This window comes from Phymastichus coffea, unplaced genomic scaffold, assembly GCF_024137745.1.
Source record: "Phymastichus coffea isolate CEN01 unplaced genomic scaffold, Cenicafe_Pcof_1.1 PCOF00019, whole genome shotgun sequence".
NCBI lineage: Eukaryota > Metazoa > Arthropoda > Insecta > Hymenoptera > Eulophidae > Phymastichus > Phymastichus coffea.
Window position 1 is genome coordinate 2506966 of NW_026706830.1, and position 18779 is coordinate 2525744.

The window sequence follows — 18779 nt, forward strand, 5'->3', positions numbered from 1 at the left end:
TAGGCTACATATCGAATTGTACTTAAAAATATATAATCAGTACTTCCCGAGGCTAACATCAATTTAATATACTGATGAACAAACAATAGCTATATATTGTATAATTGAGAATTTTCTTATTTTCCCTCTTTTAAACAAAACTAATGTGAAACGCGGTATTCGGACACGGTATAATGATAGAACAGCCACAAATGTACAACAGACCTAGATGCGTTATGAATAGGAGAAAAAGAAGTTTGGGATGGGTGACCGAATACTCATCGCTGGTTGGATGATAAATATGGGTTTTTAGTGATTGACAAAGATAGAGCTATAAACTGTGGAAGATATCGAAAGGGTTTTGATAGTTTTGTTATAAATATACCACGATAGTAATGCAATATACAGTCTCTCAACAATCGCTCAAGCGTTAACATGGCTGATTATCAACGGGAATAACATGTGTTTTTTCAACTCGTAAAAGTGCAAGGCGCAATTTGACAAAAATATAGTTTGTTGAAGCATAGTCGAAATTATACCGACGAAGTCTTGAATAAGACATTCAAACCAATAGTGAACCCTCTTAAAGCCATAATAAGCGAAATAGACCTAATCAAAAATTTAATAAAAGTGGAGGAAAACCTTCCCGAAGCTCTTATTACAGTTAAAAAAATGAAATTTATAAACAAAAAAATCAAAATACGAAACCAATTATTCTGCTGATAACACCGATAAGTATGATACCGCTCAGTCTAGTGGCGAAGATAGCGATGCTACTGTCACGCACAATACTATACAGATTTATAATAGTTTATCCGAGCCGAGCGAGACGTGGCAAGCTGATCTCGTCGATATGCAGGCCAACTCTAGGCAAAATCGCTGCTACAGTTGGCTTCTCACGACAATTAATAATTTTTCCAAGTACGCGTAGACTGTACCAGTGAAAAGGAAAACCGGTAGCGATGTGAAAGCGGTCATGAAATCTATTTTAGCGAAAGATAGACTGCCAAAGAATTTCTATACGGATAGAAGCAAGGAATTCTACAATGCAAATTTTAAAGCTGTCGTGAAAAAATATAATATCAAACTATACTCTACCAATAGTTCACCCAAAGCTTCGATATACGAACGATTTAATCGCACGTTATGTGGATAAAATTCAGTCCACGCGCAATCGCAAATGGGTAGATATACTACCAAAGCTCACTACTGCGTACAATAATCGTAAACACAGAACGATTGGTATGAAACCTTTCCAAGTTACAGTGGCTAATTAAGCCCAAGTATTAAAAAATTTCATGCAAGACGTTGAAAGAAGAAGAAGAAAAAAGAAGTCAACGTTCAAAGTTTGTGACAAATTTAGAGTGAGCAAAGCGAAGCAAATATTTGAAAAAGGATATACACCAAATTGGTCAATGAAAATATATGCAATGACCAGCCTTCGCCAGACAATGTGCCCGCAAAAGCATTAAGACTGTATTCTTGAAATACTTAGCCATGATGATAATTACTTCAGTAAGCAGATTTGACAAATCCATAAATATATATTATATTATATATTATATTACAGTTATATTCACTACTCGTCAATGTTAATTAGTTGACAAAAGTATGGAGGGGGTGAACAATTGTGATTGATCGAAAAATTAGAGTGGTCGTAAAAAAAATGTTATTTCAAGCAGAAGAGAATCTAATTGTTTAAAAAAAATATTGGTGGGGAATCAACAAGTGCAAGCAAAGTATAAAATGGCATTGCTTCGACTGTATTAACGCATTCGTTGATCCCTCAGTTATTACGATAGATTTTGTTGTAGACATACAGGGCTTCAAAACTTCCTTGAAAAAATTCGTATTCAAGGAGATTACTCTTTGAAATAAGATCCAACTCTAATAGTGTTTCTGTTTCTACTACCTTACTTATGGGAGTGGTTATTAAAGAAAAATCAGTATAAAAACTGGTGGTTAGCGAGAAATTTACATGGTATTCCATGAGAATCTGGCGATTTAGCGTACAATGATCTTGGAAAAATAAAGTAAAAAACCCTTTTTGGAGCAACTATTTTTGTCAATGGTCTTGAAAAAACAAAATGCCTGAGAAATTTCTTGATCAATGCACAGAAAGTTTCTTTTTTTCGTGTATCATCGTAAAAAGAAAAAAAAATGATATCTTATAATTATTTTTCCTTTTTTTTCTTACAGACGACTGTGGTTAACGTTGAAGACTTGGTTTGTCCGTCACTCAAGAATCTTTCAAACGATAGCATTTCCGTATGCAGTAACCACAACGCGTATCTATCAAATCCACCATATGCCTTTAAAAACGCGCTGGCTATAAGCAGATGGATGCTCGCTCGCAAAAGTCGTGATGATATGTAATTTGGTTTTTATATGAAAGTTTGAAATAAATAAAAGTTAACGTATCAATCAATCCTTGTTTTTTTACTCACTTAGAATATAATAAATTTTAAAAATGTGTATTATTGATTTTTTTGTTTCTTATATATATATATATTGTAACGGGGTGGATTAGCTAGTATAATAGGAATTTATTAAAGCACAAACTCTCACGATGCAGAGCTATCTGCCGCTCCGTTAAACACGTATGAGTATATGTGTATTCGTCTTTATGTTTGATATTTTCGTTTCAGTGTCTTCTTTCCAATAGAGTTGAATTCACCTTAACTCACCTGACTTGAGACACTCGATGTATCTTAGATGTAAATGACCTAATGCTTATTCCACCTAATCCCCTAGATGAAATCAGTTTAAAATTTAATCCGTAATAGATCCGTTAAACTAATAGGAAACGAAATGACGTAATGCAGCGAATAAAATGAATATCGTTTATGACTAGAAAATTACAGTCTTTGACGGGCCGAAAGACTAACGCACGCGAATAGGATTTTACAACGATAAACAATATTACGAAGAGAGAGAGAGAGAGAGAATTCATAATTCTGCCGCGAAATCTGACGCTCGGCGCGAATACAAAAAATAACAGTCGCGATGGACAAAATACACTCCCTAGTATTTTATCGCGCAATAAAAGGGAGGTGTACTTACTCTGCGGTGAAATTACGGTGATCAGCCGTAATTGTTTATTCAGCAAAATCAAAGGTGCTCCTGCGGGAACAAACTGCGCTGTCTCGCTCACGAACAATTGTTACTCCAACAAATGCTGCTGCTCGCTTGCTGCTGTGTTTTGCTGCCTCGGTGATGCTGCTTACGATATTACACACGCAAGTCCAAAAATCCCAGGAAAACTATTTTTATGGAAAACGATGAAACACTGTGCAAAACTAATTTGGCGGTACTACACATGTAATAGCTGAGGCTTAACTGAAACTTCCAAACTCTCGCGCGCCCTCTCTCTTTCTTAGTCGTTCGCTTTAGCGTCGCGAGTATTACCAAATCGCGAACGATTAATCGAATCGACTACCATTGCGATATATATATATATATATATATAAAACATAAAAAAAATTATATTTCAAAAATTTTCAATTAACTTGCGGGTTAGCAGTAGGTACGCTAGTCTTTGTGCGTGCTGGCTGTTCCCACGTTCTTGCTGCCCGATACTAGAGCTTATACCGTCCACAATCATCTCTACTTCTTCGAAGACGTACTGGTACGTGGCTCGATTCAATCGGCACATTTCAACTTCTGTTGCGAATGAAAAGGCAGCGACCAGTCAAGCGCTGATGTTCCGTTACAAGGTCGTCACCCTCTATTCAACGACAGACTTCGTCGAGAAAAAGTCGTCGACAATAGCAGCAGCAGCAGCAGTAACCAGTGAGCAACGACAGTCTTCTGATTATATTCTAAATCAAATTACATTAAGCAAAAGAAACTTACTAGAAGTTAGATTTGTCGCTAAAATTTCAAAGTTTAATGATTGAAAGAAAAAAATTATTTCACATTTGAGGTAAATACAAAATATTCTACAAGTCATTTTTTCCTTTCTACAAGTTGAGTCGTTATTACTAATTCGTTTCTTTTACAGATGGATCTTACTCAAGTAAATATTATTGCACGTGGCGAATTTAAATCCACCAAAAAAGTTAGTGAATTAACGAAAGCATGCAAATATATGATCGCCAAAGTAAAGCCAGTTGCAACACGATTTGGTGACAAAATAATTGTTGAGATTGACGACGAATTTCAACTATTTCTATGATCTAAGCTGTCGAATGCAATTATGCAAAATGAAAAATTGAAGGACGATTTGTCGGAAAACGCAAATAAACTTAGTTTATTTATAAATTATCAAGGAGGAAACTGTATAGAATTTAGTAGTGCGTAAGACACGTTATTATTAATATATAAATACTCTAATCATATTTTTACATCAAATATTTATTTATTTATCCTTAAATCTACATACATAAGTTTAGACTAACCCTCTTTTTTTCTACAGTTCACTTTTATCTATTCAACTATTATGTGAATTTTTGAATCCTAGCCAATTCCCGAACACTCGATTATCAGGCCTTTTAATAATTTTTTCAACAACAATTTTTTCTTGCACGAAATTTTTTAATACTTGAGCTTAATTCGCCACTGTAACTTGGAAAGGTTTCATACCAATCGTTCTGTGTTTACGATTATTGTACGCAGCAGTGAGCTTTGGTAGTATATCTACCCATTTGTGATTGCGCGTGGACTGAATTTTATCCACATAGCGTTCTTCAACGTACGATTAAATCGTTTACATATTGAAGCTTTGAGTGAACTATAAGTCGAGTAGAGATTAATGTTATATTTTTTCACGAGAGCTTTAAATTCTGCATTGTAGAATTCCTTACCTCTATCCGTATGGAGATTCTTTGGCAGTCTACCTTTCGCTAAAATAAATTTCATGGCTGCTTTCACATTGCTACCGGTTTTTTTTTTCACTGGCACAGTCAACGCATGCTTTGAAAAATTATTGATTATCGTGAGAAGCTAATTGTAGCTGCGATTTTCTTTAGGATAAGCCTGCATATCGACGAGATCGGCCTACAAGTTCTTGTCTATTCCTCCAATATCGTACTTGCATCGTGGATAATTACGTCTGGCTGAATTGTGAAGCTCTTCCACCACCACCACTTTCTGTTGCTCCATGGGACGACATATCTACTTCTGTATTTTGACTATCTATTTTTATCGCTGATTTATTTATTTTAACTAAGTTACTGAGATTACTTTTGAAGTATACTATGATGGTGTCTGTAACAGATTTGATTTCCGACTGAATGATACGTTGAACAGTTTGCAAATTAACGACATTGTCAGGATTCAGTAGTGAAGCAACATTCTCTAATCTTTTACTTTTTAAATCGACATGACTTTCTAACGTGACCTTGAATCCGAGACTTGGTGGACCACAACTGACGTTAGCTCAATGTCTAAGTTTACGTCCGAATACGTCAACGCTCATTTTGATAATGAATGGATGGTAGTAGTGCTCTCAATATATATATTCACCCTTGCGTAGTTCCTGAATTATTGAATGGATTCCGCTGATATGACTATTGTTACCTGCTGATTGTTCAACTACAAGTAATTGCAGACGATCAACGAGCTCATTTGGATCATCCCAATACACATAATCCATATTAATATTGTTGTTGTTGTTTCGTGCAACCTTATAACTAGGTAAAGATGCACGAATTTTCAATTTCTTCTCTTCTATCTTAGGTTTTTTAGTCTTATTAAATAATAGACCAATGATATTATTAAATTTGTGACTATTATGTGCTCGCATAGGCTCATTTGGATTTCTACTTTTTCTATTAACGCTAGACTTTTTCAAAATTTCTCGATATCTCTTGAGATCCTCTTGCATTACTGTACATCTATCAAGCTGCTTTAATCAAAAGTAACTCCAATAAACCATTTGTTTTCGGAAACTTGAAATCATCAACACTCACAGTATTCTCATCAAAAGTCACTGTGGAGTTACCAAGCACATAAGCTCCACTTTTTTCTTTGCACATTCCATAATCAAATCCAAAAAACTAAAATCACTTTTATCCAAAGCATTTATGTACTTATCGACGGGCAAGCTCTCATCCTCGCTTAGTTCACAGATAAACTGTGACAAATTTGTGTATTGTTGTGCGTAACTGTAGCATCAGTATCTTCACTCCTAGAGTGTAGGTTTTCATATTTATCACTAACAGAACCAAAATAATTATTTTCATATTATGGCCTTTTCTTGAAAAATCCTGCCTTTTTAATTCAAAAAAACTTTTGGAGCAAGAGGAGGATTTTTACTCGCAAAATTCTTAATTGGTCCTACTACATTTTTGATTGGTTCCACTTCACTCACTACATTATTTAGCGGATTAATTGTTGGCTTGAAAGTTGTGACGGTGTAGGCTGGTCATGGCTTCCTAGGCAAAGGCGCACGGCTGGCATCGGACGCACGTTATTTTACGTGTCTGATGCCTGCCTTTATTTTTTTTTCAGTATTGCAGCTAGAGAGAAGGCAGCGAGCAAGAGAAATGGGAAGGAAATATCAAGAGTAGGAGAGAGAGAGAGAAAGAGAGAAAATATATGTAGTTCGGTGAGGCTCGGCGCGCGGCACTTGTCGCGCTGGGCAGTGCCGCGTGCCGCCGATTAGGAGGACAGTGGTGGGGAAGGCGTGAGAAGCCGACTCGCACGCACTACTAGATCGTCGCACGCGAAGGAGATCGGCCGTACTGGGAGGATTGCCATCTTTTCTTGCCGCGAACTAGAGAGAGAGTGTGAAAGCCGTGACGACAGAGAATGTGAAGCCGTGACAACAAAGAAAACTGGGCTACGTCTTGCGTTAGCCGCCTCACCTGTAGCCCACCTACCAAGCAGCCATTACTTTTTGGTCAGGTTTAGTTTTCTCGCCTCTCGTTTCTCTCTCTCTATTTTCCTCGGCATTGTCTTGCGGTTTTGTGTGCGGCGCCAGGCTTTCACGAGCCGGCGCAACGTATCTTCATCATTTAGTCGTTTGAGCCGGCTAATGAGACGACATGGCGCTAACGTGCCGGTCATCTCATTTAGTATAAGTTTTGCGCATTACTAGTGATAAGTGATTTTGTATTCTCGTCGGCACGCAGGGACGTGCAAGTGTAATAAAAGGTCAATTAACGAAGTTTAGTGTGTGAAATCATTGAATGTACACCTTCTCCTTTCTGCTTTGCTAGGAGCGACACACCGCCTCCCTTGCCCTCCCCTTAAATAATTGGTCATAGAGGATATTTCAGGCCAACTCTATTACAAAGTCTTATTCAAAGCTATATCAGCGTAACCTCAAGCATGCTTCAATAGATTATACTTCTTTCTGATTGCATCTTGCGCTCTCACAAGTTGAGAAAGTACATGTTTTTCTTATTGATAATCCTCCATGTTGACGCTTTAACGCGTACTATTCGACTGTGTATTCTATTACTAATGTGATATATTTATAATAAAACAGTTAAAACTCTTTCGATATTGTCCACTATTTATTGATCTATTCTTGTCAATTACTAAAAATCCATATTTATCATCTAACCAACATTTCACGCATAGTTCTTTAAATTAATTGTAAGTCATGTCCGAATTCAAAATGTTGCATATTTGCTTCGTCTTGTCAAAAAACCGCCAAAAAATTAACGTTATCTCTTATGAGATGTTTAGGAATACGAGCATACGTTTGTGAGAGATGGGAGCAGTCGACACTTCTATGTCTACCCATACAAAAGAAAGCACGCATGCTGTCTTACTTCTCGCACGCGATGTCATCGCATATCATTATCAAATTGGGTAGTACATGCTCGGGATCAATCACTGACTTCACTCCGTCTATATGCTTCAGCATTTCTTCCAGTAATTTATATTTTGGTTGATTGAGAGATTTCGAGTAAACGAAACGTTTTCGAATCTAACGCCATTGAGATGAGTAATTAACACCAAAAGACTGTTGGTTTTACCACAATTAGATGGACCGCAAAAAATTTCTCTAATACTATGTGGAAGTAAATCCCCATGATTCTTTAGTACTTTATCTTCCCGTACGAAGACGTCGAAATTTTCGACAGGAAGTTTTAAAATTTGTGAAGAAAGGACAAGGGTTAGTTAACAAAGTCATCAATAAGCCTCCCTTTGAACTCCATATTCCAGGTTACCAGTATTGTGGTCCAGGAACTAAATTGCAAGGAACGAATTGCTCGAGGTGATCCAAGCATCAATTCTCTTGACGCAGCTTGTAGAAAGCATGATATAGCTCATTCAAAAACTCCGATAGAACTCTCACAAACATCGGCTTAGTGAAGTATGCAAAAATTTCAAGAATACCAAATTTCCGAGGAGTATTTATGAGAAATGACTTACCAAAGTCTGGACCACATTATCGAGAATCAGCTATAATTAATCTCGATGACATTAACGTAATAGGCACACACTGAGTTGTTTATCGGAAAATTGGAAATAACATCACATATTTTGATAGTTTTGGAGATCTTAGACCTCCATTTGATTTAATGACATATCTCGGAGTAGATGAGGTCAAATACAATCCAAAAAAATATCAAAATTTCGATACCTATAATTGAGGTCATCTTTGCGTGCAGTTTTTGTGTGGGGCTGTATAAATAAAGACACCGTAAAAAGTTATCAGTCGTATTTAAACAGTCATGGAAGAATAATTCACTTTTACTCTCTCGGATGATTATTCTCTACTGGAAGCGCAATATTACCCATTGAACTATCAGCAAATAAAAGATACGTTTTGGGTTTAGTAGAATTTTTGACATTCAAGTCTATACCCAATATAGATATCAATAACAATAAATTTTACGTTGGCAATAAACCATCTGTAATCGTACCTGGGGGAAGTTATAAAATTGAAGATATCGATAAGTTTCTACGTAAAACCTTAGAGCCTGAAATAACAGTAAGTCTGAAACCGAACAGTAATATTTACGTTGTGTAATTGAAAGTTCGAAAAATATCGATTTCCGTCCGCAAGATGTCATTGGTCGAGTATTGGGATTTGCATGGCGTAAACTAGAAAAAAATAACTCTCACCATGCGGATCTTCCAGTAAAAATTTTCAAAGTAAATGCTCTGAGAATCGAGTGTAACATTACCTCCGGTGCATATATGAATGGGAGTATGGTTCACGATATTTATGAATTTTTTCCTGCAGTATCACCAGTATATAAAATTATCAAAGTTCCTTCAAATGAGATTTATCTCCCAGTTACCGTAAAGTATACAGATGATTTACAATTACGCATCGTTGACCAAGACGGAAATTTAATAAACTTTCGAGGTGAAGTGATAATAATTAGATTAACCTGAAAAGTACGAGATGGGAATCGTTTACAATTTAAACAGTAGTAGTGGCTATATAACCAGTAAAATATACAAACCAACCATCAGTCGTCGATTGAATGTAAAAACGACAACACGGCAAATTCTGAGTGTCAATCGTCATCGGAATGCGAAAGGATTGACAGATCAAAGCATAAAGTTCCTAAAAAGTCTCGGCTTTAAAGTAATTTCTGGTGGAAAGTAACTTGCATTTTTTTTGTAACTTTTAACGAAATAATGGAGTACGTTCTAGAAATACAGTCACCTGTCGCCTTTGATGAATCCTTGGCTCATTATAATCTCATAATATCTCATATAATCTTATACTCATCAACCGTACACCAATACATCTTTCAAAAATAGCGATAAAATTCGCATATGAATCCAACATCAAGACCTGTGTCTTTTACCATTTCGTGGCTCATTGCGAATTTGTGATAGATTGTGTGACGATAAGAATACAGTCTTAACGAATACTCTATTCCTGAACAACGCCATCTGTCACTTGTTTGAGGAAATTAGGTATGAGCAAAATGAGATAGAAATCGATAAATGCAAAAACGTTGGTCTAAAAATTATTATGAAAAATTGGCTATCACTTAATCCCAGTCAAAATTAGATTGCTGAAAATGCCGGATGGATAATAGAAAATGATCAAAAAATAATCAACGACGAAGGATATTTCGATGTCACTATTCCTTTAAACTTCATTCTCGGATTTGCTGAAGATTATCGCAAAGTATTTATAAACATAAAACATGAACTAATTGTCACACGATCGTGCAATGATTTAAATGCCATTATCCAAACAACAAAATTAGTAAAATTAGAAACAATCATCGAAAACTTCAAGATCGATATAATACGCATTGAATGGCTTATGTCGTACGTTACTGTATCAAATACTCAAAAAATCCGTCTACATGATTTTCTGAAAAGAAAAAGAAGCATTTCAATGAGTTTTCGTAACTGGGAAGTTTATGAGTATCCAATGCTACCTATGAATTCAAGTCATGTATGGATAGTCAAAATTGCAAATCATATGGAAAAACCACGTTATGTCATCTTAGCTTTTCAAACAAAACGAAAAAATATTTCAACAGTTAATGCGAGCGTATTCGATTATTGCAACAATAGTGACGTGAAACTTTTCCTCAATTCTCAGTGTTATCCGTATGATAATCTTAATATTGACATAAATAAGCATCAGTTTACAATTTTTTACGACATGTATGTCAGTTTTCAGAAGGCATACTACGGTAAAGACTTTCAACCGACGCTAAAAAAAATCTAAAAATAAAAAAAGAGTGGTTAGAATGATATGAAATAAATTCAATGAAAATCTTTCACAGATTAAGCTTCCGTTCACATTAAATACAAGAAATTAACCTTACATTAAAGAGTTTTCCAAATAGACAATTAGCTTCACTTGCTAGTTTAATTTGTAAAAATAGTATTGAATATGTGATTTCTTTTCCACGAGTCTGGAAATCCTTTATAATCTGTTCAATCCAAATAAAATAAAGCAAAGATTCCGCCAAACAACAAGTCTCCAAATCCACCAAACTTAGGTCTCTCCAAGTTCAGTCAACTCAAACATCAGCTGAATGATATGCCTTTAAATCCACCAAACACTGCTCACTCTCAATCAATCCAGTAAACCTTTAGCTAAATCACAAACCTTCAAATCCACCAAATCCTGCTCACTCCAAATTAATCGAGTAAACCTGTAGGCAAATCACAAACCTTGAAATCCACCAAAGTCTGCTAATTTCGTCTTCGACCAAGTAAAATTTTATCAAATCAAATCCTCTTCAATCCGTGTTTAATCAAATATACCATTAGCTATACTACAAGCCTTGAAATTTACCAAACCCAGCTCTAAATTTAAACGCTAAATTTTCATAGCACATGTGGTATCCTAAAGCCAAACAATTTATTACTTGAGCGATATTTTTTTTAAGATATGGTAGTCATTTTAATGGTTGTTCCTTGAGAATGTGATATGTTATATTGGAAATTTCCGACAGCTATCTAGCATAGATATGTTCATTTTAGCCTATACTTTTCTTTCTCGTATTTTTACTCTTACTCTTCCTGCTCAAATTTTCTGTACCCTGAACTTAAATAACTATCGTACTTGGAGTTGAAAAGTCATTTTATGTTTTCTTTTCAAAACGTTAATTTTAAAAATATCTTAAATTAGTGAACGGTAGACATTAGAAGATTAAGTTAAAAAAAGACTTAATTTTAATACCTTGAGCCATTAGATCGTAAGTTCAGAAACCACGTCAGCTTAAACACCAAAACTATTAATCTTCGAAACTCAAAAACGTTTAGCCCGCCAATTAAAACAGTACGTGCTCTTATCGCAAAATTTGCGAATCAACTTACCTGGATCTATTAATATTTAAAGTTATTGTAACGCACAAAGCTTCATTTTGTTGAAAAACTTTAAAATTCTAGAAGTCCAAAGAAATTGTCATTTATGTTTTGATTGTTTTCATTAAATCACCTTTAATATTAATAGTTTAAAATATTTTGATTTATATACTCTTATTTACAAAACTCTTTGTAAATATTTTACCGTAAAAACTCATTGAAAAACAGTTCAATTTACAATGTCTTCACAGAAGGATCCACAAATATTTTGTAATATTTGTGCTAAATTTACTCCTTTGAAATAGTATGAAACAATAACAGAGTATGTAAAAATAGCTTATGAAGCATACGAGAAATTTAAGAAAGACTAATTTAAATAAAAGTTAGGTCTCTAACACTTTTGTAGTACTTGCAGGACATCTCTTATTCTTTGGAAAAATGGATCTAGGAAATCTGTACCATTTGAAACTCCAACAATATGGAGAGAACCACCAATGATTGTTACTTTTGTTTATGTCATGGTGGTAAAAACATTCTTAATTTCAATTCGAAACATAAAAATACTATTAAATACGCAAACGTAAAGTCAGTTATAAAGCCTACTCCTCACAGATCAAACAATCATATTCCTTTGTCCCCTGTTTCTAAACCATCTTACTCATCGACAAGTTCTCAAGAATCCTCTGTCCCAACCCATATTTTAGAGAAAATAAAAGAAGACGAAGAAGGAAATAAAAAAAAACGAAAACTAGGTGACAATGAATTTTTAGTAGTGTACAGTAACAAAGAACTACGAACTATATTCATCAACTGGAAAGCCCCACCCATTTAATCAAGCTAAATTGAATGATTGAATTCGAGATTTGGGCTTTTCCAAAGATAACTCAATACTATTAGCTTCAAGGTTACAAAAGAAAGATCTTTTACTTCCATAAGTACGTTTTACGTGATATAAACATCGTAAGGAAGAATTCATCCATTTTATTTTAGAAACATATTCATTAGTGTATTGTACTCGTAACAACGTTGAAGGTTTAATATTTGCTTTATGTCTTAAAACGTACAGTGCTGATAAATGGCGACTTTTCAGAGATTCGTCCTCGCATAGTTTATAAGCAGTTCTTCTTCATAATAGTAATCTGTATAGATCAGTTCCCATCGGATACTCAACAATCCTTGATGTATGAATTACATTAAAGTAAATAAATAGTAATAATAATAATAATAGTAATAATTATATGAATTACATTAAATACATTAAAGTATGAAAATACGAAGTTACTTTTAGAACAAATAGAGTATGTAAATCACAAATGGGTAATATGTGCAGACATTAAAGTTATATCTATTCTTCTTTGTCAGTAAGATGAATATACTAAATACCTATGCTTTATCTGTAAGTTAGATGGTAGATGATCTAAAACGCGGGCGCATTGTCAACGTCAACCTGGTGACACCACAGATCATCGATTTTAGAACACCAGTGACTAATCAACCAACCTTCACCGAGGATAAACGGTCGATCTACGTTTGAATATTTAGTGGTAAAGTAACTCTCGGCACTACTCATCAACCTCACAACACCAGCATCGCATCAAACTATAAATTAGCCGGTTCAAACTCATGCGTAATGGAGTGTCAAGATAACCGAGGATCAACCTTCAACGTCTGCAACTGCTCAATAGCTTTAAGAAGAAAAGTTACGGAGAGGTCCTTTACTGCTGCGTTACGATGGATGGGTTTGCTCGCACTGTACTGTTAATCGTTGTAAAAGGAAGTCCCACTAAGAAACACTAAATAGTACAAGAAGTCGCGAAAAAATCGTATTTACATAAAGAAACCTGTTTTACGTAACCTATTTCAACGTTTCAATAGATTTTTTATACTTCTTATAAAAAATGTAACTGTTATATCTTCTGCATCTTTTTCTTACTGATCTAATTGTGTAAATGAAAATTTCAGATCGAGCGTGTAAATCAAGACGTGTGGAAGTCGGCGCATGCGTGCTGATTTAAAAATGCTCTATTCATTGGTCACATGTGAGTTGATGCTCCCACTGATCCGATATCCCCTTTTGTTCTGATACTGCCTGATCTGACTTCTGTCTAGCTTACCTACTGGTCTTGTAGATTTCATACTTAATAGTTATAAAATAGCGATGTACATCAAACATCAATAAAATACTCGTTAATAGTTATATTATAGCAGTAGTAATAAAAGTAAAATTCCATATTATTCTTTTGCATAGTTTGATCTCTAATCATGTTCGCAACCGTGTTAACCTTTTTACATTGCTACGCTTCGTATCTACCAATAAGTGATTAACTTTTCAACTGTCTTGAGAATTATATAATATCCTTAAATATTTCATTTTCAATAACTCACAGATTAAAAAGTGACGCTCATTCTTTATAGATACATATAAAAAGAGGAATTTCGGGCACTCCTAAAATTCAAGACGGCAATAAAGACAGAGAATTATGTTTCCCACGTATATACTACGATTCGCTTTATATTTGGAGTTTTGTTTTAAAACTGTATAAATATTTAATCTAATCCTTTTTCCGGCCTATGCGTTATCCATCTTTCTACCATTCACCAATTAGTTATTTTGATTATGCTTTGTTATTTATCAGAAGCAATAGATGACTCATCTGATATAGTCAAATAACTCCATATAAAATTAATTTGTATTATATATGTGCTTTATTTCAGCATATAATTTTTCATCTGGAAGCCCAGCTGAAGCAGAACCAGCTTTGATTCATGCATCTACAAAAAGAAAACAACGGCGATATAGAACGACCTTCACAAATTTTCAATTAGAAGAATTGGAGAGGGCCTTTCAAAAAACTCATTATCCTGATGTATTTTTTAGAGAAGAATTAGCATTAAGAGTACAATTGACTGAGGCAAGAGTGCAGGTGAATAGAAATCATAATATTTTTATTGATTGCTTGTAAAAAAATGTAGGCATTTGCATAATCAAGTAAGTTCAAAACATCTTTATGATCATATATTATATTTTGTTTACTATAGTATTTATTCATTAAAGCAGATTCAATCAATTTTAGTTTTGATATACCATACACGATATTCCATTGGAATCTTCAATTAGAATGTGTCTAGAATAAGGAAATGAATTCTTCAAAATTTGAAATATAATCGTTTTCTTTTCAATTTGTCTGTTTTTAGTTTTCTTATGATATGTATACAATTGCGATACTTCGAAAAAACAAAATATATATAATAGATACACAAGAAGCATTTCCACGATAGATAAATTTTATCTACGCAATATTATGTTTTTATCAATAAACCTTTGAATAGCGAGGTTGTCTTATTGATTTTTGCTTTATTTTATATTGTATTAAACTGGTGTTTGTATTTATTCGATCAGAATCGATTATTATTATAGTATAATATAATAATAATTTTATACAATTATTATAATATAACATAACAAATAGTGAATTGTAACGACATTGGGCTATCATGCCCTAGGTGGCGTGGATGCCCTTATCTTTCTCCTCTTTTGTAAAATCCGAACAACTTCTGAATTTTAATTTGTTAAGGGGAGAGTGCAAATATTAATGAAACACTTTGTATGAGAAAATGACATGACGGCATAAAAAACCCAGATTCATTGAAAGGAATACAATACAAAACACAAAAAAAAAAGAAACGGTAAAAAAATATAGCAAGAAACCAAAAAAATGACTGTCACGAAGTGACACCGCTAATGTGCGCGCACACACACACTGACATGAAAACAATGTGGCCGAGTTGAATTTTCGGAAGACCATGTGTTCAAGCCTCGGCCTATATTTTTCAATTTTCCCCTCAACATATGGTTTTAGTATGGCTGGCTTCTTTTTCACTGAAGTCAAGGAATTCATGGTAAACAGTTGAGACGTCATAGCTTCACAAAGTAAATGTAAATATTTGGCCTCGTCTCCTATCTCGCCTATGTATAATTAAGACAGGTCGAATCTTGCTTCTTGTTAACTCACAACACGATTGTTCATACTTGTTTTATATTTTGGATTACAAGTAGCGATTGGAATCACATATTCTCTGACGTCACAAATTCACCTAGAATTGATCTCATAACTCATCAGAGGGTGACTCCTTATGGATCATTTTATCCCTTCTTTTAAAAAATAACATAATGGCAGAGAGCGCTCTGAACGCTCTAAGCAAGGGTAGAAAGATCAGTGCACCGGCTCTTTCAAGCCATTATTTCGTGCAGATCAACCAGCTTTGGATCTTACTGAAGTCTTCCAATTTTCTGTCACGTATAGAAGGACAACTACTAGTGCCTGCTGCCAAACTAAGAGTGTTTTCAGAGACATTTCCAGTGGCTTTCCCAGAGGCTTGCTCAGATGCCAAACTAAGAGAGTTTTCAGAGGTATTTCTAGTGGCTTTTCCAGAGAACTTTCCAGAGGACTTTCCAGAGGTTTTTCCGGGGAAATCGCTTGTGACTACAGGACCTGCTATCAAGACGAAACAGTTTCCAGTAGCTCTTCTTGAAACTTTTCCAAGTGAATTTTCCAAAGACTCTTTTCCAGTGAAATATTTTAGTGATCAGTGGCAGTATTCTCACTCCTGTCTTTAAGTCTGCGACTTCTTAACTCAACCATTCAAGATTTGTTTTCTTTTTTTTCTCTTATTTTCACCAAGATTAAATCTAACAATATCAACGATATATCAGACAGTCTTAATCGTGAACACCACGTGTTGCATGAAATGATGAAAAACTTCAATTTGAGTTCACACCATGTACAACTCAAATGCTGGAAGCAAATGAATATCATTATGAAATACACTCTAAAACGTATAATTGTTTAATGTCCAGAAGACGAGAGAATTTTGTTTTATACGACCGAATTCGATTATTATTTTATCATATTTTCAAATTCGCGTAACAAAGAAAGGTTGCGCAATATGTTAATTTGCGTCTTTAGGCTTTACTAGAAAGCGCAGATTATGTTGAACAGGACAAAGAAGAACGAGTTTAAGATGTTCTCGCGTGTTCGCGTGTTGAAAACCGAAATAGAACTGGCTCAATGATGGCGGGCGACCGGGCAGATGGCGAACGCTTAGCCACATCCGGCATGTGCTGCCACCACTCGGCGCCCCATTTACGCACTCACACACACAAGAAACCATGTTATGCCATAACTTTCGCTTAGAACAAAGTTTAATACATTTCTCTACCAAAACATGAGTTGGTTTTTATTTTGAGAAATTTTATGAATAAATAATCAATTTATATTAAATTTATAACAGCTGATCAAGTGATTATCTTTTAGCTAATCAAATCACAAATCAATTAGCTTCACTTTGTCAGGTTCCCTTTTTTAGAAATTATATTAATAGAAAGAAGCAAGTTCATTAATATTCGCATGTTGACAATATATTTGTTCTTATCATTACATTAAATCTGAAATATCTAAAATAATATCGTATTATTAAAAAAATTTGTATTTCCTCTGTTGATATTGATTAGATTGGCGGAAGTAGTGGAAGGAAAAAGTTAAATAGTCATACAAAGACAGTTTCTATGAGATTTGTTGAGTTTACATACACACACACATACACACACGCGCATAAGTATTAAGAAATTATTTAGTATGGGTATAGTTGGATCAACTTGAAACAATTCTTAAATCGTTTCATTATAATATTTACTACTAAATCTTGATGTGTTTCAATGGAGGTTGTTACTGATTTCAAATTAGTAAATATTTTAGTCGGTATAATCACTTACGTAATTAAATATCCTATTTGTTGGTGTTACGATCTAATAATGAATTATATAAATTAGTGAAAACTTACTAAGAAAACTTTATATTTGTTCAACAAATGGAAACTTAGAGTGAATGCGGTGGCCAAAAGCCAATATCATGCTTATATACAAACTATATAAATAGCCTCTCTTGAATATCGATGACGACATAGAAATTATAGATTTGATTCTATCTCCTGAACTCCATTCATTAATTAGCGTCTTGAACAATTTATGTAAATGTATTATCTGAGTGTAAAGAAGAAGAAAATAATTAATGGATTAAAGAATGCCATATTGATCGAGCAATTTATCTTTATAAATCTTCTTTCAATAAATATTCATCCAAAAATTTGTTAAAGAATACAAACATTTTACACGGAATTGTTGAAAATTATAGTTTAAAATACATTGTATGTTTCCAAGACTTTTTATTCGTTGTGGATACTTATTTTTCAAATATATTTCACGACAAATTTCAAGACTACATAAACAATTTTAAAGAAGCCTATGAGTTTGTTAATATTGGTATTACTCCGTAACTTTATACAGTGATTGACCACGGATTAGACTTTTGTTTAAAATTGTAGAAAATAAATTGGTACTTATAATGAGTATGCTATGGAATCTGTATATTTAGATTTTGAGAAAACATGGCAAAGATATAAAATATATTAATCATATCATCATTCAGCCTTTAATCATCGAGGTAAACAGATGTACCAATACTATGGTAATCCGACAAGTTTAAGTATTAGCTTATCCAGTCAAGTAACAGTTGAGTTCCTATTAGTATTCTAGAAAGACATAATAAAAAGACAATAACGGTCAGAATGGCTACTCTGATAGATAACATACTTTACTCATAAAAAAAACAACGATAAAAACTAGAAAATTGTAAGTGGCAAAAACCTGTAACCCAAACCATACAACCAAAATATAAACAGAAAACGACCAGCTTATTTACACGTATCAAATAACATCGCGTCACTACTTATTTGAAAGGAAAAGATACAGAAGGCGTATTCGCTCTACAGCGGAGGGCGCCGATAGGTTTTCGTCGCCGATCAATCGCGATAGCCGCAACTAATAGAACAAGAATCATCAATAAGAACAATCCTTCCTATAAACATTTCTTTTATTCGCATTTCTACTAACTGTCATTTATAAGATTTCCGACAAGACTTTAGCCTTACGAAAAGGCCGTGCGTGCTTTTCTTTCTGCAAGTGTATGAACCGAAGTCTAAACATCGTCTCATATATAACTACGAATAACGTGCGGATATGATGCAACTCAAACGCACTCACACCT

General features: G+C 34.3%; 1 protein-coding gene across 1 annotated transcript in view; it reads left to right on the forward strand.

Annotated features, from left to right (window-relative positions):
- The window catches only part of LOC131675327 (paired box protein Pax-6-like), a 213815-nt gene that overhangs the window by 39995 nt on the left and 155041 nt on the right, over window positions 1-18779 (forward strand). Inside the window, exon 2 of the mRNA XM_058954262.1 lies at window positions 14392-14600. Within this exon, the coding sequence (XP_058810245.1) occupies window positions 14392-14600 (209 nt within the window). The remainder of the gene's footprint in view (window positions 1-14391; window positions 14601-18779) is intronic.